The sequence below is a fragment of the Marmota flaviventris genome, chromosome 5, assembly GCF_047511675.1.
Source record: "Marmota flaviventris isolate mMarFla1 chromosome 5, mMarFla1.hap1, whole genome shotgun sequence".
In the NCBI taxonomy this organism is placed as follows: domain Eukaryota; kingdom Metazoa; phylum Chordata; class Mammalia; order Rodentia; family Sciuridae; genus Marmota; species Marmota flaviventris.
The window spans coordinates 156,772,607-156,799,848 of record NC_092502.1 but is presented as its reverse complement, the minus strand read 5'-3'; the positions used below and the strand labels follow the sequence as shown (position 1 = coordinate 156,799,848).

General features: G+C 42.3%; 1 protein-coding gene across 2 annotated transcripts in view; it reads right to left on the bottom strand.

Annotated features, from left to right (window-relative positions):
* Ctnnd2 (catenin delta 2) overlaps positions 1 to 27,242 on the bottom strand; it is a 356,516-nt gene that overhangs the window by 84,981 nt on the left and 244,293 nt on the right. The window contains exons 9-10 of one of the 2 annotated variants that reach the window (XM_027943890.3): positions 18,882 to 18,956; positions 17,701 to 17,851 (exon numbers count right to left, since the gene is read on the bottom strand). In XM_027943890.3, the coding sequence (XP_027799691.2) occupies positions 17,701 to 17,851; positions 18,882 to 18,956 (226 nt within the window). The remainder of the gene's footprint in view (positions 1 to 17,700; positions 17,852 to 18,881; positions 18,957 to 27,242) is intronic. The other variant, XM_027943891.3, reaches the window with a different exon arrangement.

Below are 27,242 nucleotides of genomic sequence, written 5' to 3'. Positions count from 1 at the left end.
GGTCATGGCTATAGTGCTGTCAAGGTCAGGCTATCCTGGGGCACTGGTCTCCAGGAGCCTGTGTGCCCTGGGGCTTGATAAGGGGATGTGTGGCTTGGGGGTTCAGAGAAGCCTCTTTAGATCCTTGACTTCCCTGCACGCTGTTACAGCAAGACCCATCTTCTAGAGAACACATGGCCTGCCCTCTCACAATGTACCTTTTCCCATTTCACAGAGCCAAGTCAGATCCCTCCCTGCTCTGAAAAGGCACATGTTCTGTGAGACAAAACCCAAGTACTGCACATGCCTGTGACTAGGTCAACAAAGAAGAGGAAAGGGCTCTGATGATGGATGATCCATTGCTTTTCCCAGAAGGGGAGTTTCTAATTCATTACCTTCAACAAGTTTGAAAGGGGGCTAAATCAAGTTGTCCATTAATAGAGAATTAAAAATCACTTCTGATGATGGACCCCAATGAGATCTTTGAAACCACATATATAAGAAGTTCAAAGAATCAAATGGCATGGCTATAAGGAAAGACCTTTGCTTAGGTTTGTAAATATGTTTCTCAGTATTTAAGTCTATAAAACCAAAGCAAAACAAAAATAAGATCAGAATGATATTGAACCCTGTTTTTTTTCAAACAATAAGTAATATTCCTTTGGATATATAAATTGAGGGATGAAGCTCTTTCATCTAAAAAATGTATTTCCAATGAAAGTCTACTCTTAAAAATTTCAATAATATTTGTGATATATATGTTATTTTGGTCAATTTCATTCTGCTAACACCTACAGTAATAACTTAATTGTAAAATTTTAATTGAAAGCCTGTTATCATTAGAAGTATTAAAAATTAAAATTTAACTTGCATATATTTTGCTTGGAGAGACAATGATCAATCAGAGACCTTAAAGCATAAGAGACATTAATCAGGGTAAAATTTGGAGAAATGTGGGAGAATCATATGTTCAAGGAGCAAAATAAACAATGTTGAATTTCTAACATTAATGAAGCATTTACTCACATATTATTAAAGAGGATGACAGTGGATATAAAACCACTGTAATATTCAGATTTCTTAGACATATTTTAAAAGGATATATGTCAATTTTATTGTAGAATACAGCACAGGAATTACATTTGTGGCACATTTAAGAATTTTTAAATGTGATGTTGTAAAGGAGTAGCAAATAGCTATACAACAGTCTTAGAAAGTTAGCAAGCAAAAATAAACTGTGGCTCCCAGCCTCTAATCATTCTGGCAATGATTTGTAATTGTTGATGCTGTCAATAAACAGACACAGACCCCTTGCAGCCTGGATGGTCAGGCTACCCTTGGCCATCATGGGGGATCCTGGACAAGACCACAAAACCTTTCAACGAGAATATCAGGAACAGGCACCAGACCCAGGAGAGGCCAGTGTCAGGAAGAAAAAATGACTTCAGAACTTCAGGCCACTTGGTGGGGCGGGGCTTGGGATGAAGAGATATGTGTCCTCCCCAGGACATTTATAGCAGGGTCTATTCCCTTCCATCCCATTCCCCTTCCTTTCTCTAAGTTAAGATCCCAGCTCCTTTCAGCCCTGTTATGGGGCTATTCTTGGTACTTAGTTGATCCCACTTTTTACTGTGTTTAAAACAAGGAGTCTCACGTGCCTTTGAATTTAGAAAGAAAGAAGCAGAGAGGAGAATCTAGTCATTGGATATCTGAGCAGAGACAAGGTAAGTATGTAGATAGGAAAGCCCTGGACCTGGAGACTCCAGAACAAAACAGAGACTGGTTCTCAGCAGCTGCAGGGTGGGGGGGGGGAGTGAGTCTGAGGGAAACGTGGCATTCATTCCTGAAAATTCAGCATAATTCTTAAAGGAAAGTAATGAACCTAGGAAATGGCAAAATCTGGATGCGTTTCAATCACACTCTTCCTACTTAGATGGATGTGGTCTAGGGAGTGATTTGTGTTTTCTGTGTTCCTTTTGGGCAGGTTCATGAGTTGGCTTCTTGGTTTCCCAGCGTAGCTAAAGGTCTGTCAATTTTATTTATTTTTTTCAAAGAATCAACTTTTTGTTTTGTCAATTTTTAAAATTGTTCCTTCTGTTTCAATTTCATTGATTTCAGCTCTAATTTTAATTATTTCTTGCCTTCTACTGTTTTTGCTGTTGATTTGTTCTTCATAAAGGGCTTTGAGTTTTGTAATGTGAGGTCATTTATTTGTTGACTTTTTTTCTTTTAAGGAATGAATTCCATGCAATGAACTTTCCTCTTAGTATTGCCTTTATAGTGTTCCAGAGGTTTCCATATGTTGTGCCTATGTTCTCATTTACCTCTAAGAATTTTTTAATCTCCTCCTTGATGTCTTCTGCAACCCATTGTTCATTCAGTAGCATATTGTCTCCAGGTGTTGGAGTAATTTTTATTTTTTATTTTGTCATTGATTTCCAATTTAATTCCATTATGATCTGATAAAATGCAGGGTAGTATGTCTACTTTTTTGTATTTGCTAAGAGTTGCTTTATGGCATATTTATGGTTTATTTTAGAGAAGGATCCATGTGCTGCTGAGAAGAAAGTGTATCTGCTTGATGCAGGTTGAAATATTCTATATATGTTAGTTAAGTCTAAGTTATTGATTGTGTTATTGAGTTCTATAGTTTCTTTATTCAACTTTTGTTTGGAAGATCTGCACTGCAGTTGTGGCTATTACTGACTCTTGTCTGCAAAATGTCCCTCCCACTCTAACACCTCCAAATCCTCCACTGTGTCCCATTCCTGCCTGGAGCCCGTACTGGGGGGCCTGAGGTGGTCTTTGAAGCCAGCTTGGAAACTGAGAAGCTATGCACTGCCTTAAACCAAAGTGGGAAGAAGACTAAGCCCTACTCACTCTGTCTCTTCTAATTTGTGCTTAATTACCATGGAAGAAATCATGTTTACACACACAGGTCACTTACCCATTTAAGATGGGCTTTGTTGCAAATTGTACTTAATTACTGAATGTTCAGTATTCATTGTTACTCAGACATTGTTACTATCCAATCCATAGTAACACTGTCACATGCTTGAAGTTTGTGGATCCCAGAGGAGCTCCTTTAATCTGTGATTCAAATGTTTTTAGCTAATTCTAGTCCCTTACCTAATGGAAAGTAGCTGAGTAATTCCTCAATTTTCCCCTCTGAAGAGTCTTAGAAATGATACTTCTTCATTCCACAAACATCCTTGCCAATCCCCGTCACCAACTTTCTCTTTCATCTTCTACTTCTTCTCCCCCAGCCTAGGCCAATAGCAGGAATCAGTAGGAAGGAACCTGATTTCAGCATTATTTGGGGGAAATAAGTGAGCTGTCACAGAAGGTGACACTTAATGATGGGTAATATCAGGCTCTCTGCACAGTGGGATCATTTCTTGGGTCTCCTCATTGTTTGCCATTCTTTAGTTCAGTAGAAAAAAGCAAGGCCAAAGTTTGACCTTCAAGGGCACCAATTATCTTCTCTACTGTATTACATCTGAGGCAGCCTCTTCTCCAAAGCCCAGAGGTATCTGCATGCCACGCCTGTGTTAGGGGATGGGAAGGGGACTAGATACTAGATGGAGATGCTTCTAAAACATCCTGTCTCAAAGACTCAAAAGCAACTCAAAACACATACTGCCTTGCCTCCATAAACCAAGAGCACAGTTCAAACTCATCCAGGCATAAGGCACAAGGTAGAAGCAAAAGGGAGAGGGGGCGAAGGGGAGAGGGAGGGGGAGGAGGAAGAGGAGGAGGAGGAGGAGGGGAGGAGGATAGGCGGCCATATTTTCCAAATCTATGAATTCAGTAACTAAGAATTAAAAATGTCTTTAAAAATTGCATCTGTACTGAATATGCAAGGCTTTCTTTTTCTTGTCATTACTTGCAAAGCAATAGAGTAGAACAACTATTTACATATCATATTAGATATCAGAAGTAATCTAAAGAGGGTCTGAAGTGTAGAAGAGGATGTGCATAGGTTATATGAGAATACTAAGCTGCTTTATGCAAAGGACTTGAGCATCCATGGGTTTTGGTTTTTGAGCAGGGAGGTCCTGGAACCAGTTCCCTGTAGATATTGGGGACCACTGTTTTTCAGAAGTGATAGGAAGATTCAATTCATGGAAACGTAATGCTAATACCACAGCACTTTGGGGAAACGGTTGGAGGCAGGGTTGTATCTCGAAGTATCAATATGCATATATCCTTTCTTCCTCCCTCCCTTCCTTCCTTTCTTTCCACTGACACATCTTAACCCCTGACACATCTCCAGCCCTTTTTAGGTTTTATTTGGAGATAGGGCCTTGCTAAATTGCTGAGGCTGTCATTGAACCCCTCATCCTTCCACCTCAGCCTCCTGAGCCACTGGGATTACAGGCCTGTGACACGGCCCAGCTAGTTTCTTCTCCTTTGCTCATTCCCTGGGACATGAAGGGCATTCTTTCCATACTCAACCACCTTCAAGCAGAGTCACTCAAAGAAGCCATGAAACAAAGTGTGAGGAGGAATATCTGAGTGTGAAGTGAAAAATGAGGGGTTCTGGTTCCAGAGATGAGCTAAGACTGGAGCTGAGGGAAGGACACTAGCCCGGAGGGCTAACCATGAAACCATGATGGTCACCTGTATGATTCCTGGGCTGGACGGCAACTTGGATGCCTCATATCTTCACCCACGGGGGGCTGAAGCATTCCCCACACCCTTCCCAGCCTGAGGCTGCTGTTGGTGGCCACTCACATTTAATGTTTTCGATGAGCTCATTAAGCCCATACTCTTAATTAAATTGGTCTTTCAACATAAGGGGCTTCATTAAGTGGAAATATAAAGTTAGAATCCTCCTTAAACTGAAGAGGCTTGTGATATCTTCATCCAAGGGTGTGTTTTGAAAGCTTATACTAAAACAAGGGAGTAGTTGTCTTGAAATTCCCATTATATATACACAACAATTTAAACTTTGTTCTAACTGTAGGTACTGATACCAGTGGTGGTAATGCTGGCTGAAATTGGCTACTCAATTAGAATTGATTATTCATTACATGCAGTAAGATAAGGAGGGAATTTGGATCAGAATATTCCTGGAGAAAAATTTTTTATCTTTTTTACTGATCAAAGAAATGAAATGTCTCAGAGAAAAATACATGTTTTAAGCTTTCACCATTAAAAACAATTCAAAATTGGAAGAAGACAATTTTTCAGAAAATGAGCAGGCTGTTTCTATCTACAGTGGGTTTTACAGACTCTAAATCAGTAGTTATCAACTGAGATATTTTTGAAATCCTGAGTAGGCCTTAAGATAAGAGCTAGTGTATCTTGGTGTCCCTGGAGATGGGACTCCAATGTACATCAAAGTTAAGAACCATGTTCTTCAAAAAGTACATCAAAGTACTATTTGCAAAATAATAATAAAAAAAAAACAACCTTTGGTTTGCAAAATAAAAACAAAAAGGCACTGGATTCTACTTTTTAGAGGTGTGGTGGTAGTGTGTTCGAAGTAAGGAAGGAAGAAGGTGAAGGTAGATAGGTCTCAATTGCTAAAGAAGCTGTGCTAGATGTTATAGCTGCAATCTGATTTAAAATGATAAGGAAAATCTACATATGACAAGAAAATCTTGGTTTGTGAGGCCATAACGTTAAGACTTCAACTGACTACACATTGGAAGGACACTTCAAAAGTACCTCCTGCACATGGACAGCCCTTCACTGGGGCTCGAAGCAGCAGATGAGGAAGACACAGCGGACACTCCCAGGCGCTTCATAGTGCAGCCCAGAAACCATACCACCTGCTGAACCATCTTCACATTCACACAATGCCAGGCAGAGTGAGGGGTCTCCCAAGAAGCATGAAAAGTAAAACTAGAGACAGATACTCTTATTCCTGCAGTGGTACTAGCCTGTCTGAATAGATGACCCCACTAATCCTGAATTGTGTGGACTTCCATGAGCATCTGCACAGCATGAGTTTACATAGGGCAACAATCAGAGTTTTCAGGCTTGGGAAAGGTGGGTCCTGAGTTTGTTGTGGAAGATGGGAGAGGAGAGGACGGGAGGGGGGAGGAGGGGAAGCAGCAGTTGAGGTGGGGAAACAGCTGAGTTGGTGGAGCTGCAGTGCAACAGGATGCGCAGAGAAGTAGGGACAGGCTTCTGGAAGGCAGCTCTGAGCTTAGGAATGTGAGAATCGGGAATGCATCGAGTCAGTGGAAGGCCTGAGAAATTAAGGTGATGTATTGATCCCCAAAGCTAGCAGCTGAACTTTGCAGTAGAGAAGGGAAGACAGGGAGGGAGAAGAAGAGAGAGAGGAAGAGAGGGAGGTGGCCTGTGGCTCAGATAATGGGTGACTGAGCTGGAGGGTGATGCGTGGAGAAAGATCTGGAAACTGTAGGTGCTCAGCTTCCAAGTCCCACGGTAGGTTAGATACCGATCATGCTCTTGAAATGTCTGAACTCAGTGGAAAAGTGAGTTTAACTGAAGATACAACTAGGCTGAGCAAAAAGCCCAGAGAGAGTTATAATATGCATTAATTAGCTCAACCCTACCACCTCAGCCACCCCCTAGAAGAAATAGGCTGTTCTCTCTGGGAAGAAATAAATTATTTAATTTAGTCTATTAGATCCTTTTAATACAAAATGCCTGGCATCTAAGAACGGGACAGCGGTAGAAATAGGAAAGACAGTAGAATGAATCGAACATGACTTTCCTATGTTCATATATGATTGCACGACCAATGAAACTCCACATCATGTACAACCACAAGAATGGGATACTAATTAGAATAAATTATGCTCCATGTATAACATGTCAAAATACACTCTACTGTCATGCATATCTAAGAAAAATAAATAAAAAAAGAAAAAAAAAAAACAAAGACATGCAAAGATGCAAGAAAATGTGACCACAAGAAGAAAGATAGTTTTATAAGCAAATCCACAGCAATCCAGGGGTTAGAATACATAGAGAGGACTTTATCTGTGTTATTTAGTAGAAAAAAATGGACAATATGGGTGAAAAAATGTACAAATTCAGCAGAAAAATGAAAACCATAACAATTCTAGAATTAGAGAATACAATATCAGAAATGAAGGATTTGTATGTCGACCTTGGCAGATTAAGACAGCACTTGAAAGAACCAGTGACTTTGAAGACAGACTTCTGAAAATTGTCAAAGCTAAGGCACAAAGTGGAAAAGAAGAATGCAAAACCTGGAACCGAGGAACCCAGACCTCCAGGACAGTATCATGCAGTGAAATGCACTTGTAACTGGAGTCGCAGAAAGAGGAAAGTGAGTGGAGTCGGAGAAATATCAGAGTGCACCACAACCCCGTAGCTTAAAAGCAGGTAGCATAAAAACAGAGGCAGGGGTACAACAGCAGAGGGTCTGTCCTCACCAGAAGCAAAGGAAAACCCAGGACAATGCAAGGGAGATTTTAAAGAGCTGGAAGAAGAAGAAGAAAAAAAAATGCCATCTCAGAATGTTATAGAGCAGAAATACCCTGAATGCCTGATGGCAAAATGAAGATATTTTCAGACAACAAACAAAAAGCGGAGGGAACTCAGCCTTAAGATCTGTGCTATACGAAATTGCAGAAGGACATTCTTCTGGCAGAAGAGAAATTACACAAAATTTACATGAATTACACTCAGCTGGCAGGAAAAAAATGAAGAGCACTAGAAATAAAACATGTGAGTTCTTGGCTGCAGTGTATAGATGGAGAGGAGAGGAGACTCCCGACTGAGCCCTGAGGTGAAGTGGAGGGGAAGAGCCAAGGGAGCAGGGAAGAGAGGGGCAGGAAGAAAACCAGGGAAGCCATGTCTTAGAAACCAAGATCAACAAGTATGTTAAATGTGGCGAGAAGCTTAGAGCAAGATTGGAAGAAAGACATCACATGCTTATGGTGCTATGGATCACCAAGGCTCTCAGAAAAACTGTTCTGTTGAAATAAAAACCAGGCAGCAAGGTTCATTTTGTGTCAGGGGAACAGGAGTAGCCTTTAACTGAAGGCCTTCATGAAGGTCAGGGAGGTAGGACACCAGGTGTGCACTGGACTTGACCTACTGGGACCGGAACTGGAAGGGGAAAGCACAGAAATGATAAGGAACACAAGAAACACCCTGAGGAAACATCGGTATAACACCAGGGGGGACTCAATGCATGGGGATAATGAAGATGAAGGAATAAATCAGTTTCCAAGCACTGGTCACTGGGAAGATGGCGGAAAGCAGGGAACCAGGGCTTGGGATAGGGTTTGACAAGTAAAGTTGATGATGACTTGAAAGTCAGAACTATGAGGTTTCTAACATTTCCAGAGAAAGAAGGTCACTCTTAAAATGAACCAGACTCATACACACGCTGCAGGTATTAGTCTGTGAACTTAATATTCAATTAAAAATTTAATACATCCACTTTCCATTTCATGGCCATAACTTTCCTTTCTGACAAGTAAATTAAACTGTTCAGGCCTCAAGGTGAGGGCCAGGGGGATTTTTATCTTCTGGTCTATCTTGAACATTGAATAACCTCCGTGATGATGTTGCAATATAACTGGTTCTTAATTAAAAAGCAGTACATTGCACATTAACATCTGTCTGATCAGCCCAGCCTGTACTCCCCAAGTTCAGTTGCCTGTACCAAATGACCAGGGTGATACAATCTGGAACTCAAAGGACATTATGTATGAAACAAGCCACTTGTTTTTAAGATTACTCTATTCTACAAAGTCATTCATTTTTCCTGACATTGCTTAAAGATGAAATACACAAAATTGAATAGAAAATTTTATTTTACATCTTAAAAATACCAGGCTATTCTGATAGGCAGTAAATTTTCATGAACTTTCTAGGGAATAAGAAAAAAAATCTCTGAATTTCAACTAAGTTTCTACAAAAAATTTTTTAGGACATTCTGAGGAGGGGCTAGATTCTTTGCCTCTCCTCTTTTCTCCCTACATGTTCCTTTGACTCCTGTCTGCAGATGAACACACTGGGCTCTGGAGCAGGGTCTGCTGCTATAGTCTGAGCCGTTTCATAAACCAGTGTCCTGGTTGGGCCTCCCTACCCAGGGGCTGCAGGGCTGCACTGCCAACCTCTCAGCTCCTCCCTGGCTCAAGGTCTCCTGCCCTCCCTCCTGCTCAGGCTGCTTGACTCTCCAAGGTCTCCACTCTTCTTATTGCCCTGTGTCCCCTCTGGGCAGAACCACTGGCCAGGCAGATTTAGGGGACTAGCCAACACCTTTCTTATTTTTTTTTTAAATTGCTCTCTTTAGTTATACATGCCAGTAGAATATATTTTGACATATTATACATGCATGGCGTATGATTTCCCATTCTTTTGACTGTACATGATGTGGAGTTACACTGGTCGTGTATTCATACGTGAACACAGGAAAGTTATGTCCAATTCATTCTACACCTTTCTTTGAAATGCCACGTTATTGCAGCATAATAAACACAACCAAATTTTAAGTCAGAATGATTAAAAGAGTATTGTCTTTAAAATTAAACTCTTTCCTAATCCATTATTTTTTCCTGTTTGAGAGTAAAACTTGTAATTTCTTGCCACATGATTAAGAATTTTCTTCTTTCCTTATTTTATTTCCTTCACAAGGGGGAGAATTTACACTTCAAAAGGCATACAATTTAAAAACATTATCCTGCTTAAATCCTCTTTCCTATTTTTAGATTCTCAAGATCTGGTTGGGGTATTTGAGGAGGACCCTTTCTTTTTCTCCTCTTCCACTTCTCTAAACCTTTTCCTCTGAAATTGTTTGCCAGGCAGAAAATGAATACCTAAATAGTCAAAAATGAAGCTAAATGGATCTCTTTCTATTTGCCTCTGCCTCTGTCTCTCTTGTATTTGTGTCTGTCTCTGTCTCTCTCTTGAAGGCTTTGAGTTGAGGTCCTGAATTTGAATCAACTGGAAATTTCTCAATTTTGCCTTTCCCCTCACAGAGTATTTCCAAGGGATGAATCATTAAAGCCTTGTTTAATAAAATAATTATTGGCTCTTTGATTTATTTACAACTCCCCTTCCAAGGAATTCTTATCTGCCAGACCCAGCTGCCAAAATTCCCCAATAGGTGTCTAAAGTTAATTAGCAAAGGACCCATGGCTTCACAGAAAAGGGAGGGAGCACGGGTCAGATCAGATTCTGGGGTCAGGGGAAGAGCACTCCAGCACAGACACCTCATCATAAGATGGGAAGTTTCTGCCAAAGTACAGCACTTTCCGTCTGTTCAAATGTGGCTTGTGAAAATCAAGTTATTAAGGAGAGCCAGCAGAGTGCTCTGATAAATCACCTTGTCTAGGAAATCAGGCTTCTTCTTAAAATACTAATTGAAATTGCATATGTTTTAATTAAAACAACATCTGCCCTGGGCTCAAGAGCATGTTTTGAAAAGCAGAGAAGGTATGTTTCTAAAAATGTCCTCATATCTACTTAATAAAGTGAAGCTTACATATCCTCAGGAATAAAAATAGCACCCTCCCTCCCTGGGTTGCATGGAGGTTTCCAGAGCCTCAGGTCTTCCCCAGGCACAAATTCACCAGGGTCAAAAGCACAGGGAAAGAGGGTGCCTATGGTGACATGAGATGTGTGACCCACAAGGGGTCTGTTTCTCAATGGGATGCCCATACCCCAGGGGGTTTTGCCACACAAAACCTACTGGCACGAGATGGGAACATAATAAAGCACATGGCATCTATTTTAACTGGTAGGAAGCCCTGAGATTTCAGAGCCCTCTGCTCTCCATTTCTGCCAGGAGATGCTGTGCAGGCACATGGTATTCCACAGGCACACAGATGATACCTGGGACTTATTTCAATCCTGGGCTGCAGAAGCCAGGCAGACTTTGAGGAATTATTTCTTGAGAAGCATTTGCAGGTATCTGTTGGTTCCCCAGAGAACATGCTCTTGTGCATGATTAAGGGTTTGAGCAAAGAATATATTTCAAAGTTTGAATAAAAATAAGCCTTTTCCAGGTCTAGAATTGAATAAAATACCTCTTAAAAATTCAGCTGTGGGATCTCCAAATGAAAGGCAATGTGTACAAAGCTATGCAGCATTCAGGATAGCACTGATATGATGAAGATTCTCCCCCGTCTCCCCACCATCCTCGTTCTCCAAAGGAAAACATGTTTCTCAACAAGTAAAGATCTGTCTGGGGAAGGGGGGTGATTGTCATTCCTGGACAGCATTTCCACTTTCTTCCTTCAGTCTGTACTTTCAGTTAAAGACAGAACTGAATATCACCAGCATTCTTCATCCTGAAGCAGTCTTTTGAGTGGCCAGATAAACATCTTTTATCTGAATATTTAAAACAGATTGGGGCAAGAAAGAATGTTAGGAAGATCTCCACTTCTTCTCTAACTCCCTGAACCCCCCAAAAGGATGAAAGGGTGATCTGAAAGCTTGTGGTGGGAGAAGAGCAATGGGTTGACTGCTTAAAAAGTAACTAACTCCACACAAGAAACTACCTTTTTTTTTTTTTTTTTTCATGATTCAATAATGTGGGCAAGTGAGAGTTGCAGACTGCTGACTTCACATGGAGACTTTGGTTCCTTTTTCTACCCTCCCTGCAGGGGCATATTGCAGACAGCTGCAACCTGACCCCAGACAAAGTCAGCATCTGGTTGTGTCCCACTGAGGCTGGAGTACAACTCCAATAGGGAGGAGAAGATTGCCTGGACAGAAGCTCAGCTCACTGACACCGTGAAAAGATGGTTAACCAATGTGAAGGATGGCTCATAGATATGAACATGCAGGGGGATGTCAGAGAACCTCTCTCAGAGGTCATCACAAATGTAGAGAACCAACCACACAAATGGTGGTAGAGGGAGGGAGAGTCCTGCAAACCCAGAAGGATGAGGCAAAAGGACCAGGGCAACAGGGTGTGGCTGCACCTTGAGCAGGCTCCTCTCTTAGGCCTAGGGAGGCACACAGGCAGCTGGAGAGATGCTCATAGCATCCCAGTCCTGACCAACGTGCCACAAAGTGTGGCAAGCAGCCACTACCCAGAGAAGTCAAGGGAGGGTGCTCTGTGGCTCTGGGAATGTCACTGCAGCAGCGTGTCCAGCATAGAGCTTTGGCAGTGACTGAGTCACATACAGAGAGCTTTATTATTTCCCCCAGTCTCAGACCTCTTCTAAGCAGCAGCAGAATGAGTTCTTAGAGTCTTGGGTTTGAGGGAGCATATGAGCTTCTTTACTCTGCTGCTAGACACTGTGGAAAGAGGCTGAAACACATCCACATAACCCCTGCCCTTCTCTCCCGACTTGGGAGTCCCAAACATCCGCTAGATCTGCTCTTCATAATAGTGACCCATGTTACTCATCTGCCAGCTGACACATTCAGCAACTGTGTTCTGAGTGCCTGTTATGTGCCAGACATTATGGGATATCAGTTACATACAGCCTGAATCCTAGCTCTAACCTTAACCTGACCCTCCCTGCTTATTATTTTAGTGGGGAGGATGTGACACACACGTGGAAAAAAAGAGGCAACAAGAAGATAGAATCACACAACAGAAACCTAAGATAAACGAAATAGTTTCGTGTTGTGACCCACTAATGCTGGGTCCCAGGAGTAGTTTCAGTAAGGGTTCAGTAAGGGCCACCAGAAGCTGGGCTTTCAGGGACAGGTAGGAGGTCAGCAAATGTAAGTTCATATGGGCTGTCAGGCTTTCGTTTTTGTTTTTTTTTTCCTTTGTGGGTGGAGGGTGGGGATTGGGCCTGCAGGTTTCATCAGGAACTGTCCAAGTGCTGAAACAGGAGGCACTTGCTAAACTTGTTGAAGTGACACAGTATTGTACAGCCTTTTTGCCTTCTCACCAAAGCTAGTTATTGCCATTCTTTTTAAAAGTCTTCCCTATTCAGAAGGATAATTAACATTTTTGAAGTTTGCAAAGAAATGTGCAGATGTACATTAACCTCAGCTACTGTGCTACATCATTCGGAGCACATAGGTCTGTCTACAGCATACTTACCACTTATCACAGAGACATACACAGAACCATGGGAACAGCCCCAGGAGGAAGATAATGGAGAGGTTGAGCAAGTCACGTTCCTGTTGGTGCTGCTGTAGGCTTCTCATTAGACCTAACAGGGCAGAGTGATTATCGTTCAATAGCTTCTTAAGAGCTATTCAGATAGTGGAGCCCAAGGAAGATGTTCTGTGACCACAATGCGACAGCCAGCCCACCCCAACCCCTTACTTACAAAATAATCTATGGACAGTTGTAAACCCCAGAAACAATGATGGCAAAACTGGATTCCTTCTGAAATTCTGAGTGTCTCCATGCATCTCATATTTTAAGAAGGAAATAACCTGTTTTAATTTTTATTATCATAAAACCCCTTTTCCCTAGTTATTCTTTTAGTTAATTTGCTTTATTATTATTTGGCTGACTTGGAGTTTGTTTGAAGATGATGGTTAGAAAATAAAAATCTAGTTCCCTCTTTCATTTGGCAAATATTTATTAAGTCCCCACATGGAACCACACTGTTCTAGGCACATGGGACCCATCAGTAAATAAACAAGGCAGTGCTTCTGGCCCTCAATGGGTTCACATTGCAGTGAGAGAAGAAGGATGAAAAATTGGTTACGTACAACATTCCTTGACTTACAATGGGGTTATACCCACAATAAACTATAGTAAGCTGAAAATACTGTCAGTCAAAGGTATTTAATGCACCTAACCTACTGAACATCACAGCTCACCAGTACAGCACACTATAGATACAGACTGCTTCCACCTGCTGGGGTCCTTTAGCTGACCCGGAGCTTGTCATTATATCAAAATAGAGGATCCGATTTCATATCACTAGCCTGGGAAAAGATCAAGATTCAAATTGTAAGAACAGGTTCTACTGAGTGAGTATTGCTTTCACACAACTGTAAAGGTAAGTGGAAGCACCTTAAGTTGGGGCGTCTATCAGAAGGTGATCAGTGTTGTGCTGTGGAGAAGACTTACGCGGGGAAGGAGACAGGGTGGGATGCTTCTTACGGTGGGCAGTGAGGTGTCTCTTGAGAAAGTAGTGTTTGGGTAAGAAATAGAGTGAGTTGAGGGAAGAGGACTCCTGGAAGATGGAGCAGCAAGTTCAACGGCCCCACAGGAGGGTCTTGGCTCCTGTGATAAAGGAGAATCAGAGACTGATGTCCACAGCAAAGGCACTGATGTGGAGAGGCCACATGTGGTGTCTTGGGAGGTGACGGGGAGCTGGGTCTGATAGAGTCACATCTGCCTTACAAAGACCTAGTTTTGGACGGTGATGAGGAGGATTTGGGGTGAAGAAATTGCCTGATGATTCAGGTTTTAACAGCACCACTGTGCTGCTGTACAAATGACCACACAGGAATAATGGGGCTGCAAGGGACTTGGTAGGAGGCCACGGTAAAAACCTGGGAGAGACAATGGGAGATCTGGACCAGGGAGAAAGCCATGAAGATGCTAACAAGTGTTAGATTCTGGGAAAATCCAAGAGGATGACCAGATTTGTTGATGGATTTGATATGAAAGTGGGGTGGATATGAGTTGAAGAAGACCCCAGGGTGTCTTTTCCTGGGCACATCAAGGGCAACAGGCCCTTTGCTTTAATGGGGATATTGGGGAAGGATCAGGTTTGTGGACATGTTATACTGGAGATACTTATTAGACATCCAGTGAGTGAACAAGTGGGCAGAATGCTGGCCATGAGACCTCAGACAGAATTGGGAGTCATCAGCATACAGATGAGCTTTAAAGAAATGAAATCAGATGAGGTCACCAAACCTTTCAGTGAGAGCCGATGGGAGAAGAACCTCACATTCACTCTTCCTTTTCTTGTTGGTCTATGTTCAAAGTAACTGCAGGTTTCAATGCATAAAGTTATTCATATCATTTCCCTACAAAAACACCTACTATAATGCAATATTTAAAGTAGAAGAGTTAGCAAAAGTCACATTTTCTTTCTTCTAAGGCAATCTAATGTTTTTTTTAAAATTCAGCTCTTCTCATTCAAGAAAAAAGTTATTGATTCTGTAAAGCCCATGACTTAGATATTTTCACTTCTGCTTCTAAATGACTGGCTCCATTTCCTGTCTGGTGACATTTGATAGTAAAAGCTTAATTTAACATGAGCAATATGGAGCTCCAAATGTTCCTGCCTCAGAGAGAGAACTAGATAACTGGCTTTTGAGAAAGAAGAGATGCCTACGGGCTAGAAACCCAATCAATAGTTCACTATTTTGTTATATTTTAATCCACCAAAAGAAATAAAACACACAAGCACACAATAGCCAGTAGTTAGCACCCAGGCAGTAGACTGATTAGCTATTGATTTTTCCTCCACGTTACAGAGGAGAGAGGATTTTATTGGAAGCCCCAGTGCTATCTGTCCAAGGAAAACAAAAGTGTATATGGAGAGGGTACTTTGACCTTTTGAGCTAATGACCTAGTTTAAATATACAAAATATACTTAAATCACAAAAAAATTAGATTAAACTCAAACTAACTATAAATATCAAATTTCAAGTTGATTTCCTGCTTTTTTTTTTTTTTTTTTTGGTACCAGCATTGAGCCCAGGGGCACTTAATCACTGAGACACATCCCCAGCCAGTTTTTACTTTTTATTTTGAGACAGGGTCTTGCTAAGTTGCTTAGGCCTTGCTAAATTGCTGAGGCCATCTTTGAACTTGTGTTCCTCTGGCCTCAGCTTCCCAAGCCACTGGGATTATAGGTGTGCACCACCATGCCTGTTTTTTTCCCTACTTTTTAACATATTGCAAGCATGATGAATTGAATTTACTAGATACAGATTTGAAGTCTGGTTTCACTTTGAATAAATGGCTAAAAAACTGCAAATGCTTTGGTTTTCACTGAAGGATCTGATGGGTATTATGAAATGGCAGAAAAAGTGTCTGGTTCCCAGATGAAGGGTTTAGTCTGTCACGCCTGGTCTTCCAGCTGCTCAGGAATGGAGTCTTGTCCCTTGGTACACTCATATCTTATTTCTCCCAGTTCCCTAGAGGCCACAAGTAAGCTGCATTTTGGCCATAGTAGCTGGCCCAGTCTCCAGATGCTGTCCACTGACACCTGTTACCTGCTCTGTCTGCCAGACTGTGTTCTCTAAACTGACCAACAACCCTACAGGAATCATCTCAATACCAGATGCCTATCCATCAGGACAATAGTCCATGGGGACCACAGCGGTTTCCCACCAAATTTCTGTGAGGTCATCCTTCCCCAAGCATCATCCTTACCCAGCTTGGCCTCTTCACCTACAAAGAGAGAGGCACTAGGAGATCTCTCTGACTTGGGATCCCACCACCTGCCCTACAGACACATTAGGTTCCCTGAAGGCCTTTCCCCCACTGGCTTGCTCCCAGCTCTCACTCCAGGGAGCTGACTGCAGAGGCTGCCCCTTCACCTTGGATTCTCTTCCCCCTAAATATCTGCATGGCTATCTGCTTCCCTTAAGTATTGGCTCAAGAGTTACCTTCTGACCACTCCTACCTTGACCTCTCATTTAAAATTCCAACAATAAACTGGATATCCACAGGCAGAAGAATGAAACTGCACCCTTACATCACATCATCTACAAAAAAATGAACTAAAAGTGGATTAAATATCTGCACAGGAGACTTGAAACAATAGCACTCACAGAAGAAAATGGGAAAATCTACACAATATCAGTCCAGGCAATGATTTTCTTCTGTATTTGACTCCAAAAGCTTAGGTAATGAAACAAAAATAGACACATGAGATTACGCCAAACTGAGCAAAGGAAAGGAAAGAAATCATATGACCTGGCTCCAAGCACCTGAAAGGTTCAGAGCAGGGCAACCCACAGACAGAAAGCAGCTTGGTGGCTGCCCGAGGCGGGGAGGAGGAGGAGGGACAGGGCTCTTTAATAGACATGGATGGCCCTTCGTGGTGGTGACAATGTTCTGGGTCTTGACAGAGGTCCTGGTTACATAACACTGGGAATTACCAAATGGCACCAAAACTATACACTTTAGAAAGATTAACTGTATGTTATGTGAATTAAAAAAGAACTCGCAACCTTACCAATCACAGCCTTATTTTCTCTGTTCCATTTCTCCCCGTGAAGCCTTCCTAAGACACTGTGTGCTTCATTTGTTGATTGGACCCCTCCTCCCTCCTGAATGCAAACTCCACAAGGTCAATACTTTCTCTTAGTCTCACTCATTGATATAAATCTCCAGCCCTAGAATTGGCCGGGAGTGAAGTAGATTATAAACACATGTTTGTTGAATAAATATGTGAGTGTATTGCCCCTTCAATGAATCAACAATCAAAGGTCCTCAGTATCTCATGGGGTGGTGATGTAGAAAAAGAAATAGGATTAAGGATTCAGTATGGTCTCATCCAAAATAAATTGAAAATAGAGAGGGGGAGCAAAGGGATGTGTACCCCATCAGGATTCCTCAGCTCACAAGTGGGAGGCAAACACAGTCTTCTGAGGGACTCAGGATGACAGGATGAAGTGCTCAGCATGTGGTCACTTTTAATTTGCAAGGATGAAAAAGGTCAACAAAATTACCTTTCCCTCTAAATTGTAAATGATTCGTCAGTTCACTAGATTTGAAGCAGGAGACCTGGAAAACATGAGGCTGCTAATAAACGCACAGCATCTGCTCACACGTGTTACTACATGTCGGTCTCGCCACACACATCCCATAAGAAAGCATTTTCACTGAGAAACTGGGACTCTGTGAGTCAGAGAACATACCGATGAGTTCCTTATTTCTGACGTCCAAGGCCATGTTCCGGAGCGCCGTGGCCACCGCACACACCACACGGTCGTTGTCTATTCGGAGCAGCTCCACAAGAATGGGCAGGCCTTTCTCTTTTCGGACAGCGGCTCGGATATATACTGACCACTGCCAAAAGAGGGAAGGCAAAGGACATTAGGAACAGAGCTGGAAAAGCCTATAAGCAAATATTATGGGTGGGTTTCAGACGGTTGTTTACAGGAGCCAAAGGATGCATTATCAAGACCTAGTTGTAGAATAGGTTGAATGAGTTAGACATGCATTTAAATGATTTAACTTTTTTTTTTTTTTTTTTTGCCTTCAACATAAAATAAAGGTTTCAGGGTTAATCCATGAACCACACTTCGCTTCTCTTGTGACGGTATTTCTAGCAGTTGAGTTTGAAAGCCATTGGTGGGATGTGCTTAATTCTTGAAGATGTGGAGAGCTGGGACAGGCAGGGCTGGCCATTCTCAATAAGATTTTTAAAAAAAGAACCACCAAAAAATAGAGAGTGGGATGAATTGAACATGGTGAATTTGCAAAAGAGCTCTCAATTTGGAGGGGGTGTGGCTGAGAGATGAGTTGCCAAACACACAAAGGAGTAAGACCTTTGCTGAACAGTAAAGAGAAAAGGCAGGGGTGGGGTGGGGGGGGGGGGTGAACATGTCATTGACAACCAAGAGTGAAAATTGGAAACTTATTTTTTTAAAAAGATCAAAATGCATTATGTTCAGGGTCATAATTCAATGTCTTATTTATAAAGTAAGACATAAAAATATGTTTGGGGCGGGGTCGGCGTTCATAGGCCTTAATGGAATAGAGTTAATGCTTCAAATTGAAATGTATGGGCAGTATCAGAGAAGTAAAGCATTCAGATTTAGATTCAAGATTCAGATTCAAAAGCTTTGCATACATGTGCATACATGCTTTACATTCTTCTGTAGTGTCCCAGAGAAGAGGGTGCAATAAATAATTGACACGTAAGGGTTGGATCTGTTGCAATTTCATTTCTGAGCTGAGAAAACTGCATTCACGGAATGAGGTTTTGGATTCTGAGGGAGTCCTCCTGGGGACCAGTCCTCCCCACCCCTCCCCCACGGGCCCTCTCCACCCTCCTTCCCCCATAAAGGGCAGGCACCCCAGAGCTGGCTCTCACCTGTGGCAGGCAGGGAGCCCCCTCTGGCAGTGAACGTAGGGCATACGCCATGCCTGCCACATCCTCAGCCCAGCCCTGCATGAAATATGAGATTAAAAAAACAAACAACTTCATCCTGTCCTACGTTAGAAGTCACATTCACATAGTTTCTTATCACCATCATCCAATAATGCACGCTTTTCTCCTGCCCCCTTCTGTCCTTGAGCTCAGGAAGCCTGAGGGGTGGAAAGCAGATAAAACCCACTGAGACGTCTCTTGGTTGCAGGAAACTACTTTATAGCCCCACTCTCAGAGAGCAAAGAGATGGACGGCCAGGAATCTGAGATACTGAAGAGCATAGAGGTTTGAAGCTGCTTGTTAGGATTTAGACGTCTGGCCTGACATCCTTCCTGGGGAGGAGGATCCTTCCCCCGGTACCAAGGCCCATGCATTGGCGCATTGGACCCACATGCTGGAAAATGACTCCTTTGGACACATGTGTTTCCCTACCAATAAAGTCCTGGGCCTCCAGCACCCAGCCCAGAACAGGCCACAAGCCTGAGCTTAGGCAGCCCACTCCTGGTTGGGCTCAAACCTAAAACCATGGAGGGAAGCTAGAAAAAGGAAGGAACAGAATGTCAGTCGGAGTGTAGCGTCAACATGGACATACTGCAAGGTGAACAGCAACAGTAAGCCCTAACACTGGGGAGAATTCTTGACCTTCTGGGGGACTGCAGGGATACTCCTGGTGACTTAGGCAGGCTGAAGCAGGAGCCCTAGCAGGCCCTCCTCCCCAGTACCACTTCTTTCCAGGCCCCATGCCTCCTGTTTATGCATTTGCCATCTCCAGGCCTCAGGGAGGTCAGCATTAACATTTATAGAAGAGATTTATATACAAAGATGTTAAATAACAGCCACAGGAGTCACCCGTGAAGCTGAGCCTGGCTCCTGTTTCTCCAGATCTGCTGACATTGTTCCCCTTGCCATCATTTCCTTCCTTCTTGCCTAAGTCTTGATGCTAGGTCTTTCAGACACTGCCCTTTCCTCATCTATCCTCCCACATAGGCAGGGCGACTAGCCATATCTGAAATGAGCCAAGAAGGAACAGTCACGGCTTTGACCTTTTTGGAAATCTCCCCAGAGGTTGGATGGAAAGATGATTTGGTGTTTGGAAAGTAATGAGAGTCCTTCAGCTCTGATAGGAACAGATCTGAGAGTAACAGCAATGGACGAATGGCCATGTAGTGCCCCAGCGGGTATGAGTCGGCCATTTTTGGTATGAGAAAATGGTCAACAGTAATATGTTCTTCCTATGTGAATAGGATAACCAGACAATGGATCTGACACTAAAATTATTAATAAATTTTATTTTGCAAATTTAAGTCGTCTTGGTATTTGTATATGTATGGATGATTTCTAGTATCACCACAGTAGATGGTAACTCAGAATAAATTACTTAAATTGCATTCAAAAAGATGTTGCAAGTTTGTAAGGCTCTTTTACACATTCAAAGATATGTGCTTGCAATGCTCTGTAAAGCATCAGCCTACCAGTTCTGACGTAGGTCATGTGCAATCCACGTGTCAGTCAGTGAGAAGTTAAAAGAGGGGATGACCTACTATAGATACAGCTGTTTAGAAAATGCCATGCTATAGATACAGCTGTTTAGAAAATGCCATGCTATAGATACAGCTGTTTAGGAAATGGAGAATGCTTCACAGGTGCAAGCAGCATAGAAATGCCAGGCTAACAAGGGTTCTTCCTAACCAGAGGTACACTGCCTCAGGAGCAGAGCAGACCCTGCAGTGGCTAGAAGAGTGTATGGGTTGCCAAGAGTTTTAATCAAAACTACAGTAGAAGTAGTAACACTGTCATAAAAGTGAAGACACAGAGAGAAGGGTACATAACTCACGGCAGTTAAGATAGAAATCTTAGGAATGAACTCTGCCACAGTGCTGCAGACTGAGGGCAGCAGGCGCTGAGCAGATGGTACAGAGGAAAGACGTGCTGTGGCCGCGTCTTGCTCCTTGCTCATGCCTCTTCCTTGGGAGAAGCGTGAGCTGCAGAATGGGCCAGCACAAGTGCTTAGTGTGTGGGGCTGAAGGGCACAGGTCCAAGTAGAAGATGGGGCACCTTTGAAAGGCGATTAAAACAGGTGGAGACAATTTGCCCTCTCCTTGCAGTTCACACAGAGCCTCTAGGTTGGGAGAAGGAAGACAGAGTTTGGGGAGAGAACAAGAGCTGCAACATCATTGGTGGGGGTTGCCACCTGAACTCTGACATGTCCCCAGACCACACCTGCTGCTGCTGAACCCCCCTTTGAGGACGGTAGTGCAGACTCAGGAGAACTGTGCTGCTGCTTCTTGGACCATAGCAGTGGCTGGAGGAGGTCAAGCAAAGTCTCTGCTCTCATTCCGGAGTGGGGGCCACAGGGTAGGGATGGCAACAGGGCTTGTGGGTCTGGAGAATGCTCCTGTGGTGCAAGTGTGGCAAAGGACAGCCCCTGAGGGTTTCTGCGGCTTAAATGGACAAGGTGTATCGGTCAATGGAGAATGGGCTAGGCACAAGAGCTGTAAAGAGGTCACTTGGTCAAGAAGGAGGCCGCACATAGGAGTGTGGGCATGGAGAGGACACGGCCGCACATCAGGGGAGCTGAGCAGCAAGGAGGACGGTATGGGCCAGAGATGGCCCAGTCACCAATCGGAACATCTGTGTGGGTCCTGGACAAGAGACAGCACAGGACAAAGGTGCTTCCAGACTGAGAAATGGGACCAATTCAGGATCCAGTTCCCATTTCCTCTGCAGGATGTGCCTCTAAGACCCCCAAATTCAGCTTCAACAGCTGAGGGTAACGATAGGAGGAGGGCTGACAGTGGGAAGGTAGCCACGCTTTAACCCTGAAGGGACCACAAAACAGCTGGTTTGGTTGATTCACCTAGAAAAGTCTGTTTGATTTTTCTTTCCATTCTCCATCCCACACCCCCCAGTTTTTTTTTTTTTCTTCCATCAGTTAAAACAAGGGCTCAGAGGTGAACCTGAAGTGAATTGTGTAAAACAAAGTTTACTCGCACATGAAACTGTGCTGAATAAATTTCCTCACTGCAGGTACTGGGAGGGTTTGGTGATAATGTGAAGTCAATGTTTTTAACCCTTTAAGCCCAGGCTGCTTCTCTGGAATGTGGATTTTGAGGAGCTTGATTTTGAAAAATTGCATCCTGTCTCTAAACACAACTGATAGCTATAATTTTTCTAAAAATCTCTCTCCTGCTTAAGATGAGGCAATTCTGTTTAAGCTGATTATGTCCCTAAAAGGAGATTAACATTGTAATTTAGCTTTTCCCTCTTTAAATCCCAACAATTTACTAAGTAACTAAAGATAACGCTCTCCTTTAAGTACAAAATAGTCTGTTCTGAGGGTGAACCCATTATATTGCTAAAATTCTGAATTTGTTGATTAATTTTCTATTCTTCAAGAGTACTCTGGCTTTAGAAGTATCTGAAATTAAACTCTTTCCTGTTAAATAAGCATTTTCCCACTGACTTTATATTAGTCATTTCCCCACTTTTTCTTCTTCCCTCCATCCATCCCTCTGTCTCCTTCCCTCTCTTTCTTTATCTCTGTCCTTCCTTTCCCCCCTCCTTAGTTTCTTTTTTTGTGGTAACGGGGTTGAACCTAGGACCTCATACTTGTCAAGCACACCCTCAATCACTGAGCTACATCCCCATCCTTGTTTTTGAAACCTATTTTACTCTGAGATAGTCTTGCTAAGTAGCCCAGGCTGGTCTTCAACTTTTGATCCTCCTGCCTCAGCCTCCTGAGTGGCTGGGATTACAGGTGTGCACACTATGCCCAGCGCCCCACTTTTTCTTCTGACATGGTAAAGAAAGGTCACGTTTGAGAACGTAACTCCTCCAAATATAATTTAATCTTTCAGAAGCACTTGAGCATCTTGTGGTATCTCAGGGTCATATGTATTCAAAGTCCCATTCTATACAATGAGAAATACATATAATGAGTTTGGTATTGATGACTGCGGATTATGAAATATGCTTCTGAATTGATTTACAATACCGCGTTATTCATCATGGTACCTTGCTCTCATGATAAGAGGGCAGAAAGCATTTCCCCAAAATTATTTATTCAGCCTTATTTCACTGGAAGTTTACTATGAAAGCAATGTACTAAATATTCAGAAACCATGTTTTTTTTTCCCCTGCATGATTCACATTGTTTTGTTTTATTATTATAATCTGAATTACCAAGGTTTTGAGGTTGAAAAAGAACTGTGTTTGGTGGCTGCTCTAGGATTTGTGGAGAAACTGGGCCCTTCTCACGATGGATTTCTCTACAGTGAATGTGGGACGTGGGTGTCGGCTCTTTAAATTCAGTGCTATCCTTTAGGATTATATAGCTTTCTTTTCAAAATTCTAAAATCTATTTTTTAAAGTGGTATCTCTAATGGGGAGGACTAATGAAGGATTTCCTTATGTTTGCAAAGCAATAAATCAATTCAATACATCAAATCTTGGTTAAGTCAATGGTAGTTACAGTATGTTTAAAGTGTTTTTCGTTTGTCTGACTATATTATTTAAATGTGAATCAGATTAGTGCAAATACTGAATTTTATTGCATGTATTCATGCTGAAATTATAAATTTCCAGCCAATAGGGTTTCCTGGGGGGGGGGAAAGCATTTTGATGTGCTTTCACAGTAAGAACAGATAAAGAAGGTCAAGCTGGAGCAAGAGAGACCCAGAGGAAACATTTGCTAAACAAATAAGAACAAGTATACCTGTTTCCCCGGCTCTCCAGCTATCTTAAGAATCAGTAATTTTCAATTAAAAAAACTTTTATTTAAAAATGAACCTTTCTGGAGCTGGGACTTTAGCTCAGTGGTAGAGTGCTTGCCTAGCATGTGTGAGGTACTAGGTTCGGTCCTCAGCACTACATAAAAATAAATAAATAAAGATATTGTATCCATCTACAACTGAAAAAAAATTTTTTTAAATGAACCTGTCTGAACACAGGAAGATTTTATTTATTTTTTTATTGCAAATGTTATCAAAGATCATCATTATGTGTGACTGGCATTTAGAAATGCCTTTTGGTGATTAAGAGTGGCTCTGGTAGAGGGGAGGCCTGGCAGGCTTCAAGATGATTAGATTTTATTCTGAGCCTCCTGTGTTTCCTTCACGACGGCACTGTATGAGCACACCACTGAGAAGGGGTGACTGACAGGACGGAATTCAGATGAAGGTGCTGACATTCCTGCCCTTTCCGCAGTAGAGATGCAGATATGCAGACGGGAAGGGGTAGGCTCTCGTCACTGTGTACACAGACAGGGCAGATACAGCCATATTTTTTATTCAATATCTGATAAAAATAATTCAGGTGTTTCTTCTTCTCACTTATTAGATAGCAGTTTGGAAAACTTTTCCTTTAACATATCTATTTTTTTTTTGTCTTTTTAAGTACAGCACCTCATGGGTAGAGGGGGTGAACTTCATATTTTTCTTTTAAATCCAGAAAACATTCTACTTTGGAGATAGCAAACCACTTCTTCCATTAGGTGATGGGGAGGAGAAGTCTGAAACTTGACTTTAGGGCATGGTCTGGAGGGACCACATTGGTGAGGCCATGTGGTCTTGCATGTGCAGAGCAGAGTTGTTGTAGAAGCTCAGGTAGTCAGGTGACTCAAGGGCAACTCTTTTTTATTAAGATAGTAAGTGCTTCATTTTGTAACATGAATTGGATATATTAGCAAATCCTTGTCCCACTAGAAGAGAGAACTTTATTTTTATTGAATCTGGATTTAGATCACCTACCTGCAAATTCTTGTTCAATGTTGGTGGAGCAGGATCTTGGGGACCTGCTTTCTGGTGACCAGGAGTGGAGCCCAGATATAAGAAAGGACCTACAGGCGTGACCTGGCTTTGATAACAGAACATTTCCTGTGATGGACTTGAGTCTTTTGTGTTGTTTCTCGCTTCGTGTTGGTGGACAGTGGTGATGTGGGCAGTTCTGTGAGCCACATGTTGAAGATGACAAAGCCACTCTCAGTTTGGGTGAATTAATTCCTGGAGGGGCTTCCTGCCTCTAACCCCTGCCCTTACTCTGACACCATAAGAGAAAGGGTCTTCCTGGTTTCTTCTTGCTTGGGCCCTTGCATGTTTGGAAATTCCTTTGTTACGGCAGCTGGTATTTCCCTAAATAATGGCCTCTACTAGAGTACTAAAGGGAATTTAAGTCACTGAATCCTAGCTCTGAGGTTTCAACCAATGATGCTGGGAGTGAGCCTCCTCCTGCCTTACCACTTCCTTGTCAAAGTGACCTCAGGGTCACCCTGGGCCTGCACACACTCTGAGCCCAGCAAATACAATGGCTATCTGAACTCTTTACTCACAGGTTTGTTATAAGAGAAGAGACCAAGTCATATTGTTCTCCTTTTTTCAACTGTCTTTCAGTTTCCAGCCCACAGTAGGAGATTTTTACATGTTTAATTGATGAGAGAAGATGCCAGGTTGACACACAGCATCAAGTGCTTTAGTGCTTAACAATAGCATTCTCCTCTGAAAGGATCTATGAAGAAAGAAATCCACTGCTGTCACTAGTGGGGTTGGCGGGTAATGACCACTGCCACAAAGGTGCTACTAGGGTCCCAAGTGGGAGGAACATGCATCCCTTCTCTTGTGGCCCGTGTGGGGAGCTGGAGCCTTCGACTCAGGATATATGCACGCTTGCTGTTCGCAGGATGGGAAGAACTGAGTGTTGGGATGGCACATGGCAGCCACCACCTCTCTGAGGGTGCTGTCCAATTCAGGTGGTGTTTTTATGTTAGGATTTCTCTCTGGCACCATTGCCCAGGTGATGAACACTGTCCATTTCCAGGTTAGTCCAGGCTCTCATCAGGCTTGGGAGGAGTCTCCATTTACAGCTAGCTCTACAGCTGCTCTAATGTAATTAGCAACCTTTAGGGACATGTTGCATCTGTTAGATACCAAACTAAGACCAGTTTACTATAGGAGGAGTGCAGCCGGCTCCCTGTTTCTTCGGTGTTACAGATGTCTTCCCACTGCCTGTGCTCATGGGAAATGTGATGCCTCATCTTTGTAGGTTTGTAGGAACACAGGTTCCCCTTTATTGCTTTTTAAGTGCTTACCTTTATTACTGGTTTTGAAAAATGTGATCATGATGCACCTTGCTATGGTTTTTTCATGTTCATGGAGTTTAGGATTTTTTGAACTGCTTGGATCTGCAAGTTTACAATTTTTTTTCATTAAATTTGGTAAATTTTCAAATTTTTATTCCTTCAATTTTTTGGTCCTCTTGCTCCTTTCTCTCCTCTCATTTGGTGACTCCAAATACTAATTGATGTTCATTAACAACCTGTATGTTTTCTTTTTTCTTTCAGTTTTTTATTTGAGATAGTTTCTATTCCCATTTTCCAGGTCACTAATTTTTTCTTCTACAGTGTCTAATCTGCAGATGTCTAATGTGTTTTTTTTTCATTTTACTCATTATACTTTCAACTCTAGAAGTTTCATGTCCTTCTTTTATGTATGTTCTGTTTCTAACTTTATGAACACATATAAAACTAAAAGTTATAAAAAATTGCTGTTTTCCATTTTTAACTGTCAGTTCTGAGCTGGTTTCTCATTATGAATTGTACTTTTTAAAAATTTTATGTGATAACAGGGTAATTTTCAACTGGATGCCAGACGTTCTTAAATTCAATACTGGGTGCTCTTGTATTCCCATAGATATTTTAAAGCTTTCTTCTAGAATGCAACTAATTTACTTGGAAACTGTTGATGTATTTGGATGTCACGTTTAAGATTCAATAGGAAAGATTAGCACATGTTTAGTCCAGAGCTAATTATTCCTCACATGGAGGCAAGATCCTTTAAGTGCTCTACCCAATGAATCATGCTTTATGAGGTTTTCCTGTCTCTTAGAAACACACACTATACCCATCCTATGCAAGTGCTGAATTTCACTCTCTTGTAATTTCAGATGGCCTTCTCCAGACTTGGGTATTTCCCTCATATGCATGTGCTGATGTTTCTCTGCTGCCTAGCGGAGGGGAATCCTCTGTGTATCTCCAGATCTATGAACTCTAGTCCATTTGATCTCCCCAGATTCCCAGCTCCATCTTGTCCATGCAGAACATTTACAGGCTCCCCTGGGGGTCCTCCATCCTTACGCCATGGCTTGGCATAGCTGAGGCCAACAGGGTACATCATGTTTGTTTCCTGTATCTTGAGATCACTGTCCTTCCTTGAATAATGCTTAGTGTCTTATCCAAAACCACACTGTTTCATATATTTCCATTTTACAGTCATAGTTTTTCTTTGAAGGAGGGTAAATCAGAGCTTTGCCACC